The sequence below is a fragment of the Alosa alosa genome, chromosome 6 (genome assembly GCF_017589495.1).
Source record: "Alosa alosa isolate M-15738 ecotype Scorff River chromosome 6, AALO_Geno_1.1, whole genome shotgun sequence".
In the NCBI taxonomy this organism is placed as follows: domain Eukaryota; kingdom Metazoa; phylum Chordata; class Actinopteri; order Clupeiformes; family Clupeidae; genus Alosa; species Alosa alosa.
Genome location: NC_063194.1, coordinates 26,030,923 through 26,055,850, shown reverse-complemented (window position 1 = coordinate 26,055,850; position 24,928 = coordinate 26,030,923). Strand labels below are relative to the sequence as shown.

General features: G+C 46.2%; 1 protein-coding gene across 1 annotated transcript in view; it reads left to right on the top strand.

The window, feature by feature from the left end:
- The window catches only part of gna12a (guanine nucleotide binding protein (G protein) alpha 12a), a 31,360-nt gene extending 8,508 nt beyond the window's left edge, over positions 1–22,852 (top strand). The window contains exons 2-4 of the mRNA XM_048245650.1: positions 4,359–4,574; positions 21,436–21,486; positions 22,216–22,852. Coding sequence (XP_048101607.1) covers positions 4,359–4,574; positions 21,436–21,486; positions 22,216–22,785 — 837 coding nt within the window. The 3' untranslated portion in view covers positions 22,786–22,852. The remainder of the gene's footprint in view (positions 1–4,358; positions 4,575–21,435; positions 21,487–22,215) is intronic.
- The last annotated feature ends 2,076 nt before the right edge of the window (positions 22,853–24,928 follow it).

Sequence of the window (24,928 nt, the reverse complement as noted above, 5' to 3'; positions counted from 1 at the left end):
CCAGGTAAATTTGTTTATTTAGATTTGATATTTTCTGAACGAAATTATTTGCCTGATCAAAATGATCAAAATTTATGGGGCAGCCGTGGCCCACTGGTTAGCACTCTGGACTTGTAACCGGAGGGTTGCCGGTTCGACCCCCGACCAGTAGGAAGCGGCTGAAGTGCTCTTGAGCAAGGCACCTAACCCCTCTCTGCTCCCCGAGCGCCGCCGTTGAAGCAGGCAGCTCACTGCGCTGGGATTAGTGTGTGCACCTCACTGTGTGTTCACTGTGTGCTGTTTGTGCTTCACTAATTCACCGATTGGGTTAAATGCAAAGACCAAATTTCCCTCACGGGATCAAAAAAGTATATATACTTATACTTATGATAACGAGAACAGACTGATGAGGGAATATAGGCCTAACCAAATTCGTGCATATTGCATTATGCATACAGTTCTGCGCCCATCTCCACACACATTTTTCTCGCTGGAATATCTCACAAACTCTTGACTGAACATATGACAAACCATATATCAAAATAAACAGCCGACCTTACGAAGATGTAAAGCATTCCGCTATACAATAAACGGTTCCAGAGTGATCAGGTTTAGAAATTACAGCACATTTCTACATGGTCTTTGGTCTGCAATTCGAATGTAATAGCAACCCAAAATAATGAACTTGTTGTCCTTATCAAAGAATCAAAAGTTGGTCTCGGCATGCACAGATAAATTGTGGTACATGGCATCTGCACATATATGCAAGAGTAGGTTACTTAAAGCTTAAAGTCACAAATGCAGAGGAGTATTAGGCACATTCTTCATCCAATGGTTCAGTGACAAGACTTAAGTGAAAAAAGCAATTCATAGCCTAATTAATAAGGTTATTTTACTTTACTTTTCATGTCTAATGGGGTTCAATTTATGTTTTACATACACAGTATATGCAAGCAATTCAATCCCCCAGCATTTTGAAATTCAGAAAGTGGTTATACACACATGCATATAATAAGCACTTTTTAGTTGTTGTTGCGTGCATGGCAGGGCATGGGGATTATATGAGTGGGCTGCTGAACTCTGCCACTAATTACGAAAGTCAAACCACAGCACTTCTGCTCTGCAAGATGTTGATGAGAGAAAGTGGGGTGGGGGGTGGGCAAGGGGTGCCGAGTCACATGTCTACAGGCTGCAGGAAGTGGTTGTGTAGGGGGGACAGAGCAGTCATTTTCAAGCCCGTCTTTCCCATGTGATGCATTAGAGCGATCCTCAGCGACTGGGGCCCATGTTGGGGTAGTGGTGGTGGCGGGGTTAAGATGGAGGCTCCAGAGCCGGCTGCTGGCTGAAGGACGAGGGGTTGTTTAGCTGATTTAGCTGTGGTTGAGTGGTGGTGAGAGACACCCAGACCCAGGCCCCGGCTGCTTACTCATCATAACCACACCGCGAGTATGAGCCTCTTAAGCTCTCTCATACTGACTCCTCACTCATGTGTCCAGCCTCTCTCTCTCTTTCTTTCACTCTTTCTCTCTCTCCCCCCTCTCTCTCTCAATTCAATTCACTTCAAGTAAGCTTTATTAGCATGACAAATATTTGTGCATGGCCAAAACCGAACATTTAAACAACATAGAGAATGCTTGGAGTACAAATATATGGCAAATACATATGCATTCAAGATATACAAGAAGATCAGCAAGACATACAGTATGCATCTCAAGACATCAAGACATATGCATCTCTCTCTCTCTCTCTCTCTCTCTCTCTCTCTCTCTCTCTCTTCTGTCTTTCTATCTTACTCTGTTTCTTTGTCTTTCTAACTGTCTCAACTCTGCCCGTGTTTGTCTGTTGGGGAAAATCCCTAACTGGCCATAATACCAGCACAAAGCCTCATTGATATGTCACTCATTGTCAAAGAGTTGAAGGCTAAAGGAAAAAAGAAACGTATTGAACTAGAAGTGGGAGATACAGTTGTAAAAATAAGCAGTCGGGGTTGTTTTTTCCCCCCATCAGTGTTTCTGAGAAGTGCATTGCGCTCTCCACTCACACTGAGGTGAGGTTTTGGTGGTTTTCGGAGCTATTTTTGGGCCTGTGCCATTGCCTGGGGAGAGATTGGAAGGCCCATATCTGACCTCTAAGCTGTGATAGCGTGGCTAGCTCTCTCACTCTTTCTCTTTCTGTCTCTCTCTCTCTCTCTCTCTTTCTCTCTCTCTTTCTCTCTCTCTCTCTTTTTCTGCCTTCTGTTGAAGTTGCCCGGGAGAGCCTGTCCTTCCCCAGATACTGACTGGCAGAAGTAGGTGAGAGGTCAAAGATTCATGCGTGGGGTCTAGGGCAGACGGGCCCAAACATAGAAATGGAGGCGAGCAAGGGAGACAGAAAGAAAAGAAAGCGAGAGATAGAAAGAAAGAGAGAGAGAGGTAAATAAAGACAGTAAACAATAAAGGAAACAAAATGTAAACACTTACACAGAGTAAACAAGACAAAAGAGACAATGGCAAAGTATAAATGATGTTTTACTAAAAAAAACATTACAAAGACAACCAGAAAGAGAGAGAGAGAGAGTAACAAAGAGAGAGAGAGAACAAGGGAAACCAGAGAACAAGGTTGAAAGAGACAACAGAGTAACAGGGTGGGTGTAAAATAAGAGCTCACAGGGGTGGCGGTGTCCCACAGGAAGGTGGCCTGTCTTGCGCCTGACAGCGTTGGAAGTGCGCTGGCGATAAAGAGCATTTTTGCGGCGTCAGCGGGGAGGCTTGCGGCTGTTTATTTTAGTGCTGAGCTGTTGGCTGACCAGGAAGAGCCACGGCGGGTGAGCCAGCGTGTGGACGGAGACAACGCTCGGACCCGTCGGGACCCTACCGCACTCATTTCCTGTTGCAAAACCTCCCTGGCTTTTACACGTTTCACAGCATCCCTGTTCCTCAAGTTATTAGAGCAATCTCTCCCATATGCTTCAGCCGCACGTGAGTTTCCCATAACCCCTCGGGTTCTGGCCTGCTACTGCCATCCCAGCTCGCACGTGACATGGCGCAGACAGGTACTCAGTGGCACGCTGGCTGGCCAGTGGCCACTGAGATGGACAGCTTTAATAAACAGTGTGGGGGCAGAATCCCACCAGAATCCCATGTTGCTCGTAATCACTATACCAGGCCAGCCAGCTAGTGGCACAGACTCACCGTGTGAGTAACACCAGTGTTGATTCACATGCCGTTTAGAAGAAGGAACAGAAGCCTCCTTCTGGGATGCCTTCTGAGCGCAGGATGTTATTTTAGTGCGCCAAATTGAATAGTGGGTGTCCTGTTTGTTCCAAGGGGGAAGAAGAAGCATCGTCTGTGGTCAGTCCTGCAATTACAATTAAGCCGGCTTAGCTGCTTATATTTGTGCTGCTTTGAAGAGGGAAATAAATAGGAACAAAGTCATCCAACCCCTTATGATATTTCCATTGTGTGTCTGGCACGTGGTGCCTAAGAAGTGGGAGATCTAGTGTATATACTCAGTCCCACCCACACCGGAGCTTGGCTAGTACACTCTCTGTTATAGTTGGAAATGAAAAGGTCCAATAAGAACTTGTGGTCGGCCTGAATTTACAGTCCTCCCGGGAGTTCCGAGCAGCTCTTCTTTTTGGCTTCCCCTGGAAGGCTTTTTGTCATGGCTCTGTTTATAGACCAGACAGTGCTGCCTACATCAGCTTGCCAGAGATGTTATTATTTGTGACAGGGATATGGCGGAGCCCTCTGTGAGGCAGCAGAGAGATGTACATTAAGGAGAGCGACTCTGCATGATTTAGTTCTTTCAGCTCGGCTACATTTTAGGTCACCGACTCTTCTGCCAAATGGAGTGACACTTAATCACAACCGATGAGTAGGAAGAACCAAGTAGCACTTGGTGTAATTTGTTCTCCTTCTCTCTGTGTTTGCTACTCAAAATGAAATGTATCCCTAGGCAACTGGTTTCCAAACTGAATCCGTAAGCCAGATTCAGAGCGGATGACCTGAGCATTGGGTCACACACACCTTGGACAGAGAACCTTCACTGCTAATGGAGTCTGTAAATGATAGTGGAGGGGGGTGTTGCAGGGAGCTAAAAAGCCTCTGTGTGTGTGTGTTTGCACATCTGACCTGCTGGAGGTGTGACTGAGGGTGCAGACAGGAGTAATGGATGATGACTCTATATCTCTTTCCACTGTCTGTTCTAGCTTTTCTAGTTTCTTTTGTCTGGTAAATCTCTCTCTCTTTGTTGCATTTGTTCTAGTTTGTCTTTCTGTCTCTCTTTAATCTAATCCATTAATTTTTGTTCCCTAAATCTTCTCTATTTGCCTCTGTCCCCTCTCTCTCTCTCTCTCTCTCACTCTGTCCATCCTCTCTCTCTTTCTCTCTCTGGTCCAGGGGATGAGGGTGCTGGTGGACGCCCGTGACAAGCTGGGTGTGACCTGGCAGAACTCGGAGAATGAGAAGCACGGCATGTTCGTCATGGCTTTTGAGAACAAGGCCGGGCTGCCCGTGGAGCCCTGCACCTTCCAGCTGTACGTGCCCGCTCTGCAGGCCTTGTGGGGGGACACGGGGATACAGGAGGCCTACGGCCGCCGCAGCGAGTTCCAACTGGTGAGTCCACCAAAACAGCAACAGCAACCCACTGACCTGAACAGTACAATGGGATACTTCATGCTACTAAATCTACTGAAAGAATTGGAGCACATGAGTTTTTTCTCGATCCACTGTCTCTTCAGTCAGAGTGGAGAGAAATAGACGGGCAGCCCACTGACTCAGTCATGCCTAGTCTGCTCACAGAGAGTGTACTGTGGGCCCTGTTTTAGTATGTATGTAGGTAGTATGAAGCACCTGAGAGAAACATTGCAACATTCACAGTCCTTCACCACTTTACAGAAGCAAAGGGAAGTACAGAATTTTTTTCTCTTAGTCAGTGCCTAAAAGTACAATGCATGAAGGGGGGACATAACTGGGATTCCCACAGTCACAATGTAATGTCAAACATGAAAAAAATGAAAAACATAAATAAAAGTAACTCTTGTAACATCAAGTCACCCAACAAAAATAAGATTGCGTGTGCCCCTAAGTATCCATGAAATTTGGTTTTAAAAGTGACTTTGTCTAAACATTCTTTTGCTTACACATAAATGTACACAGACATAAGGATACACAAACATATGATCTTGTTTAAGCAGAACAACCACATCCATATTCTGTTGGAAATGACAACACAGATGTGCTTACAGGAAGATACATCTGCTTGGAAATTAGTGAAGCTGCTAAAGTTCCGGCTCTAGCACTACCATAGTCTGACAGAAACCCAGAAGGCACAGAAGCAGAACACATTGTGATGAATTAGCAATACAGCGGAAAGAAGCTGAAAGTTGTCAGACAAACTATTAAAGACATGTGCATGTCCTTAATTAGACCTTCTGAGAGCTGGGAACCTGGTCGCCACGGTGATTTATTTATGTGTGCCATGCTTGGATGCGCGCATACCTACAGGGTTTTGATGAGTTGGGCGTCTCTGTGCAGGAATCTTCTCAATCTTTAATCAGACTGTCTGTGCAGCACATGAGTAGTCATGAATATGCACGGCTCTGTCACAATGCATTCGTATCTTTATGAATATTTCACCTTTTTTATGGAGGGTCTTATCGCTAAAAAGTAGGGCAGTAGCACAAAACTTGAACAGGCGGTTCAGGAGCAACTTTCATCTCCCGAGAGGAGATCACCCAGCTTGCTCCAGTAGGCAGCAATATGTGCAGGTTGAGTGTGTCTCTCTACAGTCCCTCTCTCTATTGGTTCATCCTTTTCTCATGTTGCTCTCTAAAATGTAATGGTGTGGTGAATCAAGTAGGTGTCTAGTCGAACACAAGGGTTTCCTAAGCGTAAAGGGGGGAAAAAACCAAGCAAGTTCACTGGCATATCGTGCCTTTGCCACCAGTTCTTTTGAAAGATGAGGCCTCCCGTCACATGACAGTCACCCAATGCGCCCTCATCCTTGACCCTTCCCCTGCCTCCCCTCTCTGTGATATGCATTTCAAAGACTCAGCATAGGCCCTTATAATCACCAGCATAATCAGATTTGGGGGGCCAGCTTTGATGAAGGGACGCAGTGCACTGAGGTGGAGTAAGGCTCTGTGGAGACTCCCCGTCCTGCCCTCACGTGCCGCCTGGCACTACTGCCCATGTTTACATCTCGGGATGTCCCCGCGGTCACATTGTGCGCAAAATCAAATGAGACAGACCCTCTCTGTTGTCTGTGGACATCTCCATCAGATAAGAGAATTTGGTTTTAATTTGCCCCCTAAGTGAATTGAATTACGGCTGCCCAACATTAGTCGGTGGGTCTCTTCCCTTGTTTCAATCTCTTACTTTTTCTTAAAAGTGGTCTTTGCAGTCAGGGCTGGGCAGCAGTACAAATGAACTCAATTTATTTCTTGGATCAGTGAACTGAGCTATTCTACCGTTCTGTACAAAACGAGAGATGGGGGATGCCTGATTTTTGAGCATTTAATTGAGTTGCAAACAATTCAATCAATCTTAGAACCTAACAAAGAGCGCTGGATTGCCAGATGCCTTTATTGAGCATGTCTGCCCTCATTTTTTGTGTTCGACAACAAAGAGTGTTTCATTATTTCGACCTCTTTACCATTTAAATGTGTTCTACCCTCTCAATTGGAAGGCTGTTTTGAATGTTAATGCTCTGTAATAGCGCTTGTGACGTCTGTGGATATCATCTAAATGCAGCCTTCCACTCTCTCAATTCTGAGGCCTGTTAACCCCTGACAGATTATTCGTGTTGCACAGGGAGTTCGGGTCATAGGTTCCGTGCCCTTGCCCCCCCCTCTACAATTCTTTTGTCGACCGCGAGTGTGAGGGTCTTTTTGTTACTGAAGCCATTTTGAGCTGAGTGAGTGGGAGGATTATACAGTGGTCTGGCTATCACAGTGAGCCCAGTATTTAAGCCATCTCTTCACCTCTCTCTCTCCTTCTCTTTGTTTCTGAACAAGGGAGTGCTTGTGCGAATATTGGCCACATCCAGAAGTGTCCCAACACTGGCTGGATATGACATAATATTTCGGTCTCGCTGGCTGTCTAGTATCCACATTTCCTGACGCTTTTGGCAAGTGGAGATCATTGAAGCCAGTCTAGGACATTGCTGTTTGTATGTGAGTAATGTGTGTGTGTGTGTGTGTGTGTGTGTGTGTGGGTGTGCAGAGCTTCTCTGCCTTTTGTTTGCCCTAGGCCCACTGTAAACCAGACATAAATTCCTCTTCATTAACTGAGAGTATGTTACTTGTAGTTCCCATTCAGGCCTGGCACAGCTAATGATACATCTGTAGGAAACAGCACCAGTGGGCCTGACGTGCCAAGAACACTTAGCAGTAGAGCAATTAGCCCACATGGCAAAGCCATTTTGCCATATAACCTGAGCCCCCAGGAGGATCTGGGCTGCATAGCATTAGTGTTGCCTGTCAGGGGCTGTGTGGACATGCGAGAGGAGAAGCAGCATGGAGGGATTTGGCCTCGACTCCAGCGTGTCCGCTGAGACCAAGCCCTGGGAAGAGCGGGGAGAAAGAGAGAGAGAGAGAGAGAGAGAGAGAGAGAGAGAGAGAGAGAGAGAGAGAGAGAGAGAGGCTCTTAGGAGAAGTGCTGGCACAAGCCATGAGAACAGACCTACTGTATGAGTTCTCTCCACCATGCCCTGTGCCTTCACTATTGTGGCTCTCTGGGCTGTGTGCAGAGCAGGCAGGAGGGAGAAGAGTGGAGGCTGCTCATGAGCCATGTTATTCATCTTGCAAATTGACCACGCGATTTTCATCAATCATTCATTATCTTGACTTAAATATCACATAAAATACCGTATAAAATCTGTCACCTGAAATTGTAACCCATTTATTTATGACATGACCCAAACTGGGAAGCAGACCTCCAGACGGGGACAGATGACAGCCAGGCAGGGCTGCAGTACTGCAGAGTGGGGCTCTGTTTAGTCTCAGGGGCCGACTCAGACCCAGACCCATCAGAGTGGATGGGAGCGCCGGAACGGCCAGTCCAGCCTTATTGTGTTTGGACGCAAACGCTGCTTTTGCTCTCTCTCTTCCTATTTCTCTCTCCCTCTTTCTCTCTCTCTCTCTGTCTCTCTCTATCACTCTCTCTCTCGCTGAGCTCTTTTGAGAGTCAGCCGACAGGAAGTCTGCGGCACTGCTTTGTTGAAGGCTGACATGGCTGCCCACAAAAGCCACAGCGGCCTTCCAGTGAGCAGGGGGGAAAAGCGCTGTTTGTGTTTTGTGGATATGTCACAGTCCAGTCCAGCCCAGTCCAGTCCCTAGAATCATTTTTGAGTTTCAGTGCATGATTGAAATAGAATGCGGTCACCAATTGAGTTTACTTTTCGCGCTTTTGAAGAAATGGAACTGACTAGAAAACATAACATCTGGAACAATATTTAAGGAGCATATTCATGAGTGTAACAAATAGCAGGCATGTATAATGCACAGGGGTATAAGTTGCTCTGGTAATGCTAAGCTAGTTTTATAATGCTATAGAAAAGGAAGGGGAATACCATGAATATTAAAGGTTGTATCAGCGATATCAGGGATACGTCACTTCTGTTGATGTTCAAACACAAACAGAGAGCTAGCTCGCAACTCCCTCCCCCTCCCTTCCTCCATTAAAATGTGCATCTCGTTGGTTATTGGTTGAAACACTTTATTTTGCCTTTGAGCCTTTGGCCTTTGGGTTGCCAACCCTTGTTGGTAGCAATTGTTTTTGAGTACAGATCTTGGAGCCTAGGCCGCCTACAGAGATGCATTTTTTTGGCGGCCTGATTATGGGGCAAACAGCTAGCGGATCAGAGCTAGAGGAAAGATTAGATGAATGTGATCATTTATGTTTGGGACTTTTTTGGGCCTGAAATCGCTGATACAAACTTTAAGCCCTAAACTATGTCAAACACAACCTCAGAGTCACTTTAATCCCAAGTGACTCGCAGTAGAGGCACACAGTATGGAAACATGCATGTTAATAGCACTAGTGCTTCCGATATTTACACATTTGTGCATAATTTGTATCTGGTCTCACCATCACAACCTGTTTTATAAGAAATCTCCAGGTCACTGATGTCAACAGCAGACTGCATATGTGTCCATGCTGGGACACACCGCTGACGCCTAGGTGTCAGCTATGTCTGTGTGCGATGAAAAATGACAGTAGTGTCCTCTTCGCTCTGTGGCCCATGACGAGCGTGCGATGATTGCGTTCCTGGCAGCGAGCTGGCCACTGTTTGCAGGGGGAAAAACAAAATGCTTTCACTTTGGAGTGGCGTGTCTGTGTGTGCCATGTGCTGTGTGCTGTGTGCTTGGCCAGGCTCCTGGCCTGGGGCTTGCCAGGGGCCGCTGCTGCTAAACACACCTCTCCCCATTTGGCAGGTTGGTTTTTATGGGCCAAGTCATGCATGGCCCCCTGGACCCCTCCATCTTTACTGCTCATTTTTGGGAACTGTCTGCGCCAAGGCAGGAATACACTCTGGGGTTTAGCCAACGTAAGCATCCGAACAGCGCTAGGCTTTTGGCTACCCTTGTTTGAGTGTGTGTGAGAGGGGGGGAACAGGAGGAGGATGGTTGGTTCTGGCCCAGTGCTTTTGTCCTGTGACAACCCGTAGAGCGGCAGCCCCATTTGACCGATCTCACAACCCAGCCAGTGAGTGAAGCGGCGCATTCTTCTGCCTCCTTCCTCAAACATTCCATCGTATTTGGCGCTCGCTCTCCAAGCACAGGTACAGTACACACACACACGTTTACAGCAGCCAAAGTGGAGGCATTCCTCCAAGCGCTCGCACCCACTCTCCCACTCTCCCACCCAGCCAACCCTCCTCTTCTTCCTCCTCCTCTTCTTGGCCCGGGCCAAATTCCTCAATGTATTATTTCCCAATGTTGATGTTTGTGACCCCTCTGTAAGCGACTGCAGGCTGCACCACCAGCGCCGCAGAACAGAAACAGAAAAGTGGGTCATCTGCCAGATTAGCCAGAAGTGGACATCAGACACTGGGTAATCGCTCGCCTCCCGCGAGGATGAAAAAACGGAATGTCCGTAAGTTTTCCATTGTTAGATAAACACAGGCTTGTTTGGATTCTCGTAGGTCACCATGTTCCGAACTGAATTCCCGTCCTAAGCAAGTCATTGCACCGCCGAGGGGGTGGGTGGGCTTTTGTGGAGCTGCCTGCCACTAATCTATAATAAGTCACTTTGTTTGTCATCAGGATCGCCCAGCGACCTGCTATCTTTAAAAGCTTTAGAAGTTCACAAAGCATTCAGGATGTCACAACTGAGCTTTGACGTAGCACCTAAAACTCACTCGAGTCCTACTGGGTAGATGTGGGCTGATTTGAAGAACAAAAAATATAGAGAATAGTGGCCCTGATAATCTTCAGAGGGACAGTCCAAAGTAAATAGCGGAGGGTGAACTGAGGTGGGGCTGGGGTCCACACACAGAGGAGGGGCGTGTTTGTGTGCATAGGGCAGAAGCCCAGGAGGAGTGGTGGCCCTGTCCAGAACTCGAGCTGCCCTCAGAGGGACACGGCGATAAGCAGCACAGCATAGCTCAGCTCGCATTCCAAAGGAGCGGCAGCACAGCACAGCACAGCACAGCACAGCACGCCTCTGCAGACATCGCAACCTCCCAACCTCCGGAGAGAGAAAGAGAGAGAGAGATGGAGACAAAGGGAAAGAGAGAGAGAGAGAGAGAGAGAGGAGGGAGATGGAGACAGAGAAAGAGAGAGAGAGAGAGAGAGAGAGAGAGAGAGAGAGGGAGGGAGATGGAGACAGAGAGAAAGAGAGCGAGAAAGAGAGAGAGAGATGGAGACAGAGAAAGAGAGAGAGAGAGAGGGAGATGGAGACAGAGAGAGAGAGGCAGGCAGGCAGAGGAAGAGAGGAAGAGGGTGAGGCAGAAAAAGAGAGACAGACTGGTAGAGAGAAAGAGAGTGGGTGAGGAAGGACAGAGATGTAAAAAGAGGAAGAGAGATCAGAGGAAGATGGGGAGATATTTAGATATAGAATACCAACACACACACACACACACACACACACACACAGTGAGGGAGGAGAGTACTATGACACCAGACTTGATTTGCTGTGCTAGTCACTGTTATTTATATATTACTTAGCTGCCTGTCGGGGCCCTATGTACTTTAGCTGGCTCCTATAATTGAATGGAGACCTCTACATAGAGCCAGTATGTCTCGGGAGCTTCAGTGGTACCATGTGGTACACACCCCTCACATAGAAACGTGACGCATGGGCTTTGCCTGTTCGCTCAGAGCTCCTTTTCCATTAAGCTGCTGTGTTGAACTTATTTAGATGATGCTCTCACAGGATGTGGCAGTAGTTAGTGCGGAGCATAACTGGCTCCCAAGACAGAGCGGTGCAGAGTCAATACAGCCGCTGGGTTTCAGCACTCCCTGTAATTAAACTAAATCCATTACACAGTGTGCATAATAAACTGGAGTGGAGGGAGCTTGCTAGTGGAGCCATGCAGGTCTGCATTTGTGTGTTTGTGTTTGTTTGTGTGTTTGTGTGTGCGTGCGTGCGAGCGTGCGTGTCTGTATGCATGTGTGTGTGCATGTGTGTGTGCAAGAGAAAGTTTTATGTGTGTAGATTTTTAGTACCAGCTTGTTCTTTTGTGTCTTCCCATCCACATGAGTTTGTATACAGACGTGTGTGTGTTTGTGTGTTTGTGTATGTTTTTGTGTATATGTGTGTGGGTGGGTGATTGATGTCAGCATGAAAAGAACACAACAAAAGAGAGAGAGAGAGAGAGAGAGAGAGAGAGAGAGAGAGAGCTGTCTTCTTCTTTTCTTGTGTTGCTGGCCCTCTCCCTCATGCTGTATTGCGAATAGAGTGCTATTGTAATGGAAAAGCCTCTCCTCTCCGCTGGCTGCAGCAGGGCACAGAGGGACCGGGCTCCACCCTGGAAGCCATCCAGAGCAGGCTGGCCAAGCCAAGCCTCCCTCCAGCCCAGGACCAGGGGGATTTACAGGCCATTATACATTCAAAATGGATCCGGGGGCTGTGTGAGAAATTGTGTGAGATGGGGGTGGGAGGTTTAGACAAGGAGCAGCGGGCTCAAAGTCTTTCTACCGCTGCGTGTAGTACTGTGATTTATGCAGTTCATGAAATGTCACACTTAATGACTTATCTGGTTTCTGTTGGTTCGAGCAAATCCGAACCCTGGTTTGTTTATGTAGTCTTGGCCGTGGTGAGATTGTGTTTCTCTAAGCGTAGGAGATGGGCCATTTTGTGAAGTTGGCTGATGGTTTTTGGCGTCTTCATCTGTGAATCAGTCTTGTAGGAGGCTTGATGAATAAAGCCGAGGTCATAGTGGTGAACCTATTTGTACCTAAGTGTATTTGTGTTGTGGTATGCTGATATTTAAATAATACTTTGAGGTGATTTAAGGACCTAAACAGTGTGATATCCTGGCTTTTCAATCAGTATTTGTTATTGCAGTCCCCTCTTGTAACTCAAGACTTTGAAGTCGTTTCTTCCTCCAACAGGGAAGTTGAGTGAAAAATAGCTGTGTTTTCTGTTGGTTGTAGTTGTTATTTTTGGAGGTACAAGTTATGACTGTTGTGTAGCTGATTGTTGTGTATTTTCAAATAAATTGTAACCATAAATAAGTGGATTTTATTATTATTATTATTATTATTATTATTATTATTATTATTATTATTATCACTCTGTTAAACTGTTACTGTTAAATATAAAAAAAACTGCTACAGGTCTGCCCGTAATTACACACTACTCTCCAACCATATAACGATGGTTAGTTTAAAATTGTTGCTCACAGGCTCCTGTTTTTCACCATCTCCTAACAGCACGGCATTTGGTAACGTTTGCATTTTTTGTTTTTGGTACCGGGTGCAGACAAACTTTTTTTTGTATACGATTTGTGTATACCAACAAAGAGCAATGTAATGATATGCATGTTGCACTTTCCTTTTAGTGGTGTTTTTGTGGACTTTTTTTTATTCTCGTTGGGCTGAGAGGGCGAGAAAGCACTAGCTGTCCAGCGTGTTTGCCTGCGATTGGTGGAGAGGTGCTCACCAAAAGAATGGACTTGTAGGGTTTGACAGCTTGTTGAAGGGGGAGGCTTGGAGGAAGGGAGGGATGGAGGTTTGTATGGGGTGTCTTGTCAAAAATGTATTCGGCTCTTGCTGTTGTACTGGTAGTGAACTGGAGTGTGTGTGTTTAGCAACTGGGGGATTATAGCCTTGGGAAAATGGCTACATGGCTACAAAGCAGCACAGGATTGTTTGGGTGCTGAATGTAAAACTGTAGGATGTCAGGGTCGTATCGCCCAAGGAAATATGACGGAGGGTGTGTGCACGTATGTGTGTGTGTGTGTGTGTGTGTCCAACTGCTCCAGGGCTGTTTCCCCATCTCTTCTCCATTCTCGTCAATTGGGCCCGGGAAGCTCAGCACATCTGACCAACCTTTGCCTAAATACACACCAGACATATACTTTGACGATACTTATTGTTTTGGTAAACATTGTTTGCGAAATGATTGTGATTTAATAATGCTTGGTTTTATCGTAAATGCATAATTACTCCCATGGGTTGTAATTTAAGGAAAAAATCATCAAAACCTTAACAGCATACCGTGCCACCCCAGCTAAGTAGGAAAACATTTATGTCTGTGTTTGTTTGGAAAGAACATTTAGCACCTACCCCAAACACACACACAAATAGACTGCCCCCCTCATTGCAAGTACGTCTTGCTCCCCTCCGACACGATGAGATGGTCCAGGACTGCCCTGTCTGTCCAGATGCCCGCTTCCTCCTCTGGGTAATTGAGGTAATGGTGTGCAACTCTGCAGATATGTCACTGGAGGATTCCGCCATATTTCTCCCACTGCTCTGTCGTCCATCATGCGCTATCTGCAGACAGATTCTGTCAGGAGCGATAAATCTGCTCCCATCGAGGATAACAGCGACCGGCCTCCTCCTCTCTGCCCCGTCCCTCTCTCTCTCTCTCTCTCTCTCTCTCTCTCTCTCTCTCTCTCTCTCACTCTCTTTCCTTCCCTCTCTCTCTCTCGCTCTCTTTCCTTCCCTCTCTCTGTCTGTCTATCTGTCTTGTTCAGCCTTCTCTATGCCAAGCAATGACAGTCTATCACCTTTAACTACTCCCACTCTATCAGTGCAATGATACACTTGTGCTCTGGTCATTGTAATTGAACATAATGTCAGGCCAAATTGGGGAAGTTATGGTGCAGTTCAGATTGCGCATGTTTTTAAAGGGGTATTCGAAGGCCTGTAGCTTTGCCACTAATTCCAAATACCGGTACCTCTTTAAATCTGTTTTAATATTTCCCATTGCATACCAACTAATCAGTTAGGACTGTTATTGGTGTTTTCCTGCCTTAAATGTGTTGGCATGTACATTATAACAATTATGTTTAGTGACTGATAATGGAATGAGAGAGGGAGCAAGACACAAAGAAATTCTAAGGAAGAAACAGAGAGAAAGATTAAGTGTATGTTTGTGTATGTTTGTGTATTTCAGAGTTTACTGTCATCTTTACATGTGTTCAGTTTTCACGTTCATGGAAATTTGGAATGGAAATGTATTTATTTGAAACAGGGACAATGCACAAATAGTAAACATTAATCTTGTAATACAACAATTGCTAATTTCCACCTGTAGTTCATGTGTGGCGTTGCCCTGGTAAAGGCAGATGGCTTGGCTACTAATATTGAACTGAAACTACTTGGAAAACAGATGGCAAGTCTGTTCTGCTCTTGGCTGTTCTGTTGTGCTGCGTTCTGTTCGGCACAGAAAAAAAAATCTTACACCCAAGGGAGCAGGCGAAAGAGGAAAAACTGACTTTCTGGGAAGCCATGTCCTTCAGTGTCTCCATGCTGTCGTAGCGTGTCATACGCCCTTGCTGTTTCTCTTCATCTCTCTATGTTGCACTCTCTTTCACTCTCTCCTTCTTCCTCTCTCTGTTTCTCTCACTCCTTCTTTTTTTCCACCCGTCACTGATTTGTTTCCAGCCATCTAGGGCACATTTCCCACCGGGAGCCTCCATTAGGACGGGAAAGATAAGATAGAGAGAGAAAGAGAGAGAGAGAGAGAGAGAGAGAGAGAGAGAGAGAAGAAGGGGGCAGATAGACAGAGAGAGAGAGAGAAAGAAAGGCAGACAGGGGTAGGGAGAAAAAGAGAGAGACAGAGGCAGAGAGACAGAAGAGAAAGAGAGAAAGTGTGAGAGAGAGAAGGGCCTGCCTTCAGTTGTGACTTGTGTGTTAATAACACAGACAAGTTCCAGAGCTCTTAAGAGGACCGTGAAGAGGGATGTTGAGGACATGTTCTTTTCTTGGCCTGATGACACACACATACGCACAGATACACACACACACACACACACACACACACACACACTCTCTCTCTCACAGGCCTTAACACAATCCCAGATCAGCACGTGGGGGCTGTGTCCTGTGGGATAAGCACTTAACACCAGGCTGCAGGGTGACAGACAGACAGACAATAGTCTGTCACGCTATGCTGTTCATGGTCAGTACTGGTCATTCCTACCTGCCTCCAGCGTCTGGCCGTCCTGCAGGCTGATGTGGGCCCTCTTTGTGGGATGGATAGCCAGCCAGAAGGATCGCTGGTGATGGGAAGCAATCGGGCTGAGATGTCACGCCACCCCTAAGTGTCCCCACCAGGGCACATCTTTATTTTAGCTGCTGTCCTGTCCTGTCATGAGTGAGAGCGTTGGCCCTGTCCCTGGGTAGCTGAACAGACGGGATGTCTGTCAAATTAGTAGAAGAAGACTCTCACATATGTGTGTGTGTGTGTGTGTGTGTGTGTGTGTGTGGCAGACCATCAGAGTGTGTGGTTGTGTGTGTGTAGATCTGTGTGAGGCATGCTCTTAGATTGTGTGTGTGTGTGTGTGTGTGTGTGTCAGACCTTGGCCACTTTTCGACCTCTGCCACTCAAGGTAGTGGTGACATGGCTCCGGTGAGAGGTGTGACAGATGAGCTCTCCATTACACGACAGCTGTCTCACTCTCTCTCTCTCTCTCTTTCTCTCTCTCTCTCACTCTCTCTCTCTCACTCTCTCATTCTGACAGTGACACACACACACCACACACACACACACACACACACACACACACACACACACACACACACACACACAGTTCTCATAGTATGGATCATTCCACACACCTGCGGTGGGCAACTCAGATGCTCAGGGCTGCTGTGCAGTTTAAAGATATTCTCTTCAGGCGTAAATGGAAATTTTATGTTTATGCCCAGAGCAATTATTGAAAGACTGTCATTTTGTAGTAGGAGGGCACAAAAACAATAGAGTCTCTACTGTATAACAACCGCGAGACTCACATATATCTAACTCATTTCAGATCTGAAAACAAGTGAGAGAGTATGTCATTATTTAACAATAGAGATATTATAATTCAGTGGGTGTTTCTTAATTTCTGTCAAAAACAGTATCACCACCTTTTTCAAAGCTCTGTTGTGAGTGATATAGGGGCCAGAAAGAGATGCATCTGAGTTATTATCTCAGGCTCTCTGCGGCTTCCCAAGCGATGATGGCTGACATCATTGTTTTCCCATAGCTTCAGCTCCGGCATGTGCTCTTTCTTGGAGTCGTCTCCCAATTGGTTCCCCATCTTCTCCTATCCTCCTGCCCCCTAGCCCAGCCCTCCCTTTGGTAAAAATCATAATAATAAAACTCTATCTGCCCAGATGAAAGGAAGCCTTTATGGTTGTGCGGAGGTCAGCTCTGTTGGGGAGAGACCCGCGTTTCTGTGAACTCCAGCAGAAGGTGCTGGAAGCCCGCGTGGGGCTTTAATACCACAGTTCCATGCGCGTCCAAGGCAAACAGTCAATGAGAGCTGGAAATCAAGCTCTGTATGTTGTTTTTATTCGCCATGAGGCAGATTATTTACATAGGGTGTTATTTACTAGGGGGAGGCAGACTCAGAGAGCGGGTTTCGGCCTGGTCGTCTTTTAGCAGAAGCCTTCGTCCAACACAGATGCTGGGATTCAGAGAACTGTGGTTCATGTCTTCGTCCAACACAGATGCTGGGATTCAGAGAACTGTGGTTCATGTCTTCGCCCAACACAGATGCTGATTCAGAGAACTGTGGTTCATGTCTGCTGGGATTCAGAAAACTGTGGTTTGTCTTCGCCCAACAGAGATGCTGGGATTCAGAAAACTGTGGTTCATGTCTTAGTCCAACACAGATGCTGGGATTCAGAGAACTGTGGTTCATGTCTTAAGCCCAACACAGATGCTGGGATTCAGAGAACTGTGGTTCATGTCTTCGTCCAACACAGATGCTGGGATTCAGAGAACTGTGGTTCATGTGGTCCAACAGAGATGCTGGGATTCAGAAAACTGTGGTTCATGTCTTAGAGAGAGAACTGTGGTTCATGTCTTGCCTGCTGCAGAAGCCTTCGTCCAACACAGATGCTGGAGCCTGGTCGAGAACTGTGGTTCATGTCTTCGTCCAACACAGATGCTGGGATTCAGAGAACTGTGGTTCATGTCTTCGTCCAACACAGATGCTGGGATTCAGAGAACTGTGGTTCATGTCTTCGTCCAACACAGATGCTGGGATTCAGAGAACTGTGGTTCATGTCTTCGTCCAACAGAGATGCTGGGATTCAGAAAACTGTGGTTCATGAGAGAGAGATATGAGGGACTTGACATTTTCTCTGAAGTAATAAAAAGTTATTTGCAGCTATGGCCAACTATAATGAGAAAACGGTTTGTCTGTGTTTACTTAAGATTTGCTTGACAATACACAGTTTGCAACAGAAAGAAGTATAAGTATATGTACTCTTTTGATCCCGTAAGGGAAATTTTGGTCTCTGCATTTATCCCAATCCGTGAATTAGTGAAACACACACAGCACATAGTGTACACACAGTGAGGTGAAGCACACACTAATCCCGGCGCAGTGAGCTGCCTGCATCAACAGCGGCGCTCGGGGAGCAGTGAGGGGTTAGGTGCCTTGCTCAAGGGCACTTCAGCCGTGCCTACTGTTCGGGGTTTGAACCGGCAACCCTCCGGTTACAGGTCCGAAGTGCTAACCAGTAGGCCATGGCTGCCCCAGAGAGAGAGAGAGAGAGAGAGAGAGAGAGAGAGAGAGAGAGAGAGAGAGAGAGAGAGAGAGAGAGAGAGAGAGAGAGAGAGAGAGAGAGAGAGAGAGAGAGAGAGAGAGAGAGAGAGAGAGAGAGAGAGAGAGAGAGAGAGAGAGAGAGAGAGAGAGAGAGAGACTGATGAGAGAAACAGGGTTACATTCACACGAACATCAAGTGGATTCTCAGCCACTGTTGCATCAGTAATGTGCTGACATGAGCCCGCAAACAAGATAATGATCGTGTAATAACACTGTACGCTGGAATGCTTCTTAATCAGGAGTAGTCAGAGTAGAGGGGGGTGGGGGGCTGCGGTTTCAGATGATCTGGTCTTTGGTGGCTGCTAGCTCTGGACGCAAGTGGCCCATATCCGCTGGGGGGGGCATCAGCTAGTTGGGTGTTTGCTCTGAGCAGAAAAAAAGGCCTCAGAAAGAGGGAGGGAGGGGTGCATGAAAGCAACAGGAAGCTCAGAGTCCCTATGGTATAGTGTAAGTAGATGTACCGGTACACATCTTTCTTAAAAGGAGGAACTAATGCATGCCAGAGCTGTGTCAGAATGACACTGGCAATGCGGGTCAGTCTTGGGGCTTGCAGCACGTGTTTATATTTGGATGAAGGACTAAATTTGGTTACCAACAAAACATTTTTTTCTGTCGTCCTTCCATCATTGCAGGCTATATTTTCACCATTTCGAGCCCAAGAAGGCTTTAGAGCAAGACGTGCCTTTAATTAGATATCATTTGTGTGTGTCTGCGAGTGCTGTGTTTATTTAGAGGGGAGAATGACCGCAGAGATAGCCATCGCAGTTCTGGACGGGGGTTGGTGGTGGAGGGTGCGGGTGGAGGATGGTGGGGTTCTGACCCGAGAGCTCCATCCCACAGCGGCCCCTTCAGCTCGGGGCAGGCTTAATTTGGCCTCCCTCCCACCCACCGTCCCTCGAAGAGTCGGGCCTGGCCAATCACGAATACCCATGGGCACGCGTGCATGTTTATGTGGCCGTGAAGCAGAGCTGTGCTTTTATTCGGAGGGTCCTGCAGGCCTCGTGGTGCTGCTCTTTCCCACACTGGCAAGCAGGGTGCAGCGTGGTGGTGGTGGGTGTGAGGGCTGCGCCCGGCCAGGCTGGTGAAAAGTCTGCCCTTGGTCTTGTTCTTGCGCTGAGACGGAGATGGAGACGGAGAGAGACAGTGGAGGGGAACAGAGGCATGCAGAGCACCAAACCGATCCAATCAAAATCCTCAACTGCATCTGTTGACTGGAACCCTCAGCCATGGATCTGTTGCTGTTACAGGGAAGGAAATGATTATTGTGGTGCTCATCAGTTAACACTCGCATGCTTTTACAATAACTTACTGATTAACGGCTGTGTAATACACATACCATATGTGGACAGAATCCTCTTAACTGACCCTGTGATGCCATGCATGACTAGCATCTTGATCTCCGAAACTGTAATAGCAGGCTTCCATCGCTCGGTCAGTGTTTGCCCAGCGTCGGCCAGCTGGATGGCTTAGCTTGCCTTGGACATGGCTTCGCTTTCCAACTTTTCACTGCCCAAGTGTCTGACAATGGCCCCAGAGCTTTATTATTGCAAGAGGGAAAGAATGTTTGTCTTCCACATGCATGTTTCAAGAAGGGGATTGATAAAACCCACAGGCAGTGTTATCAGATATCGCCTTGATTTCCTGGCCCTGTTGTACTGGACAGTTATGGTGTATGCATGTGGGCTTTTCTGTGTGTGTCTGCATGTGCATGTGTGAATGTGTGTGTGTGTGTGTGTGTGTGTGTGTGTGTGTGTGTGTGTGTGTGTGTGTGTGTGTGTGTGTGTGTGTGTGTGTGTGTGATACATAACGACATAGAGAAGTATCTGTGTTATTCTTGTGTTTTTATGTGAGTTTATGTGAGATTGTACATGTAGGGGTGTGTGGGTTGAGATGGAGAGAGAGAGAAGTAGCTGTGGCAGAGAGGCATATGAGTGTCTGAGTAGGTGTGTAAGTTTGTGTGTGTAAGTGTGTGTGTGTGTGTGTGAGTGTAAGTGTGTGTGTAAGTGTGTGTGTAAGTGTGTAAGTGTGTGTGTGTGTAGGGGGTGTGTGAGAGTGTGTGTGTGTGTGTGTGTGTGTGTGTGTGTTGGGGTGTGTGAGAGAGAGTGTGTGTGTGTGTGTGTGTGTGTATGTTGTGTGTGTGTGTGTGTGTATGTGTATGTGTGTGTGGATGTGTGTGTGTGTGAGAGAGAGTGTGTGTGTGTGTGTATGTTGTGTGTGTGTGTGTGTGTGTGTGTGGATGTGTGTGTGTGTGTGTGTGTGTATGTGTGTGTGTGTGTGGATGTGTGTGTGTGTGTGTATGTTGGGGGTGGGGGGGCTGAAAGGGTGGTATGGTCTGGGGTGTGACAGAGTGCTGTCTGTGGGCTGTTAATCCCCTGTTTTCACACACAGCTGTTTCCTGTTGGGAGCATGGGCCAGGCCAGAGCTCTGTCAGACACACACATCACAGCTGAGGCACACAGGCCCAGTCCCCAATGTCACACACACACACACACACACACACACACACACACACACACACACACACACACACACACACACAGCAAAATTCAAGGCCACTGTCCTGATATGAAACAATAGCTCTTTCCGGGACCCAATTCACCAGCTTTATTAATTTCTATGTGGGACCATGGAGAACCACTACAGAATGAGGGAAACTATGGACAGGTGATAGATGGATTGTTTCAAAATGTCCCAGAACAAATCAATTATCCAGGCTATCTATATGATAAATAGTGAAGTGAAGGTTATGTTTGCTGGACTAGCATTCTGGTCACACCAAAGAAGAAGAAGTCATATTAGTCATGTGTGCACCTTTGGTCTGCTTGAACAGTTGAGTGAATTAGCTCTAGAGACTTAACTCTTTTAGCCGAGCCCCAGATTTTTCATATTCTATCCCCTGCAGCCAACCTAAACAAAATCTTCAGATGGATTGGGGATTTGTCAAGCACATTTTTCAGATGCTTTAATGTTTTTTTTTAAAGATGCTTAAGCTATATAGTACGTTGCAAACGGTCAGTTCAGGTCAGATGGTTAACATTGGCAGTTGAATGAGTCATGGTGAATTTATGGTGTGGGTATAGTCTCATCATCCCTCTTCCCGAATATGTTTGAGAATGTGTCAAATCAAAAACTGCTTTTAATGTGTTCTGTTTATTGAAGTATCTGTTTTATCTTGTTTTTTTTTTTCAAATAGTTATGAAATGATGGAGGTTGTGTAACACATGTAAAGGATAATTATTCTTTATCTTTTTTTAGAGTGAATCAGTTAAGTACTTCCTGGACAACTTAGATCGCATTGGGGAACTGGTGAGTCAGCTTTGTGCAATATTCCTTTAATAAATGGGACACTCATAATCTCATAGTTACTGTTGTACCGTCAAGAACAGATTAAAAACAGCAGAACACATGTATCATCATTGCACATGTGAGAACTGCCAAGAACATTCTGACACAGAGATGAATGCCATGAATTTGCGTCAGTGCCACTTGATTATAATGATGTTTTTGTTTTATTAATCTTTGAACTTTAGTTTTATAATGTATTTACAAGTGACCTCTTTTTGTAGTGAATCTTTTACTCCCAACGTACCAAGAGGCAGTTTGAGAGTGATAGCAAAGTGCTCTGTGTTTTGCTCACTGAGAGCATGGAGTACAAGACTGCCCACCGTGAGGCAGATGTAGCCCTAGATTGCTAAGAACAGCAACTAGAACATGAGCCTAAGTCTCAGAGGGATAGTGAAAAACAGTGAGACTTTAATATGGGTTGTTTAGGCTGTCTTGGAAACAGCATCCAAGTGCCAAAAATAGTCACGTGAACTGGGAGGCAGGGCACAGGCTTTCAAATGGAAATTTACATGGAATATCATCCATTCTCCTTTCCCAATTTGGGTGCCATGCTCATGAAACAATAGACATCAAAATTTACTTGATATTTTTTACCCTTACATTTCGCAGACTCCAAAAACATTCAACACTGCAAATATTCACATTTCTGTGTATGACCTTCTTTTCCTGTCTCTCGCCTGGTCTTTGTAGAGCTACGTCCCAAGCAGGCAGGATATCCTCCTGGCCAGGAAAGCGACTAAAGGTATTGTGGAACACGACTTTGTCATCAAGAAGATCCCCTTCAAGATGGTGGACGTCGGGGGCCAGCGCTCGCAGCGGCAGAAGTGGTTCCAGTGCTTCGACGGCATCACCTCCATCCTCTTCATGGTCTCGTCCAGCGAATATGACCAGGTCCTGATGGAGGACCGGCGCACCAACCGCCTGGTGGAGTCCATGAATATCTTCGAGACCATCGTAAACAACAAGCTCTTCTCCAACGTCTCCATTATCCTCTTCCTCAACAAGATGGACCTGCTGGTGGAGAAGGTGGGCCAGGTGAGCATCCGGAAGCACTTCCCGGACTTCCGAGGCGACCCACATCGCGTGGAGGACGTGCAGGCCTACCTGGTGCAGTGCTTCAACCGCAAGCGGCGCAACCGCAGCAAGCCACTGTTCCATCACTTCACCACCGCCATCGACACGGAGAACATCCGTTTCGTGTTCCATGCCGTCAAGGACACCATCCTACAGGAGAATCTCAAGGACATCATGCTGCAGTGAGAGCAAGCTTCCTTTAGCTGTTGGGCTCCGGCAGATGGGCCTGTCTGACTGCACTGTATGTCCTCAACAAACCACAAACACCCCACACCACACACACACACACACACACACACACACACACGCACACACACACACACACACACACACACACACACACACACACACACACACACACACACACACACACACACACACACACACCTCTCCTCACAAACCAGAAGATTGCTATTTTGTCCTCCACTGATATTCTAGACGGAGACTAGAGCAAGTGTCCTACCAGACCTGTGGACACTCTAGTGTGATCTCCATTTACAGTGTTTGACTTCGAGTGATTTTTATTTTAGATGAGTTGAGGAAATGTTTAAAACACCAGATTACCAATGTCACTCCCTTACAGTATGAGCGATATGTCACAGCTTTCACATTTAGGATGGGTCACTTTATTATCTTGCTGGAAATTATGTTGTCAAATGTTTTTTGGACCAGGGTAACATCTTCTCTTGCAGTTCAATATTCAGAGCAAAACACTGAGCTATTAATTGTATATATGCATGTGAATGGAGGTTTATGTATGTAATCTACGGTTGGCAACTGTGTGTGTGTGTGTGTGTGTGTGTGTGTGTGTAAAAGGAGGAACGTTGTCCTTTCCATTGTACTGACTGATTCAATGTTGTTTTGAGGATGAGACAATGAAATTACAAGGACATTCACCAGGGACGTCATGTATTACCAACCAATCAGATTTGAGCAACAGTTCATGTCTCCCTCTAAAATTAAGGATACTGCCATGGTAATTGTTGGAAAATATCCAGAGATTTGCCTCATAATTGTGTTTTAGTAACTCAGAGAAAGGGAAGGTCATTTTATGTAAAAAAAAAAAAAAAGATCAGATTATTTGCTGTGTGGTGCAAATCATATTCAGATTTGGGGAGTTACTGTACGGTATGTATAAATTCACAGCTCCGGTATGTTTTGCTAACGGATGAAACTCGAGCAATGCCCAAGGAATTTGCACTGGCTCCCTTCCAGCAGTGTCAGTATTACGGAAGGCAACAAAAAGCTGTTCCGATATCCTGTTGCACTGAACATTCCAACTGAGCTGTTTTTGAATCTTGAGACATCGTTGATATTTTTCATGTCAGCTGTACATTTTTTTTTTTTCTGATTACAAAAGTGAGTGATGAGTGAATCACTTCAGTTGTTGCCTTTAACAGTGGTTTCCCGAAACATCCTACAAATTGGTGGATTCCAGCAGCATTAATTCTGCCCTCACTTATATGTAAATAAGCAAAAAAGGGGGTTTAATGAATGAGTTTCAAGTGTTTTCATCTTTGAATGACTGATTGTTTTTGTGTGGAGGGATAGCCAAGCAGTGACAACTCTGTTGATACTGGCACATCTGTTCTACAGAACAGACTGACGCAGCTGGTCAATATTGATGGAAGATGTTTGTAAAAAGTGTATTATCACTGAAAAGCCCCCATCACCACTTCCAACAGAACCACTGTTGTGTCTCCCAACAGCTCCACTGCACTGTGTTCTTGTGCTGATGTGTTTGAGGGGTCCCAGGGAGACGCTGGGCCTCTACCGCTCTCTGAAAATTGAATTGAAACTCCTCAAAGGCTTCTCTCCATTTATAGTGTAATTGAACTTTCTCTAGGCCTGTACCGCTCTCTGAAAATTTAATTGAAACTCCTCAAATGCTTCTCTCCATTTATAGTGTAATTGAACTTTCTCTAGGGGATTCTTGGGGAAAATGTCCTGGAATTAGCCAAACAGTATAAATAGTCCAAAATATGCTCTCTCTCTCTCTCTGTCTGAACTGCACCGATTTCTCAGGGTGAGTGTGATTCTGAGGAAAGCAGGAAGCAGGAGACAACGCAGACAGGCAGAGCGTGCACCGCGAACGGCAACTCCCAGAGATGCGCACAGATGTGGGGGTCACCCCATGTGGGCTCCAAGGCTCTGCCATGCCTCTGTTTTAGTCATTAGAAACAGTCTTGACTGATTCATACACTCCTTGGTCAGCAAGCGTCTACCTTAAAGTCATCAGTTTGGTTTGGTTTCTGCTAGCTGTTGATGTTTTAAGAGGAAAGCGCACAGTGGATTCTACAAGTTAGACATGGCACCAGTGTTGCAAGAT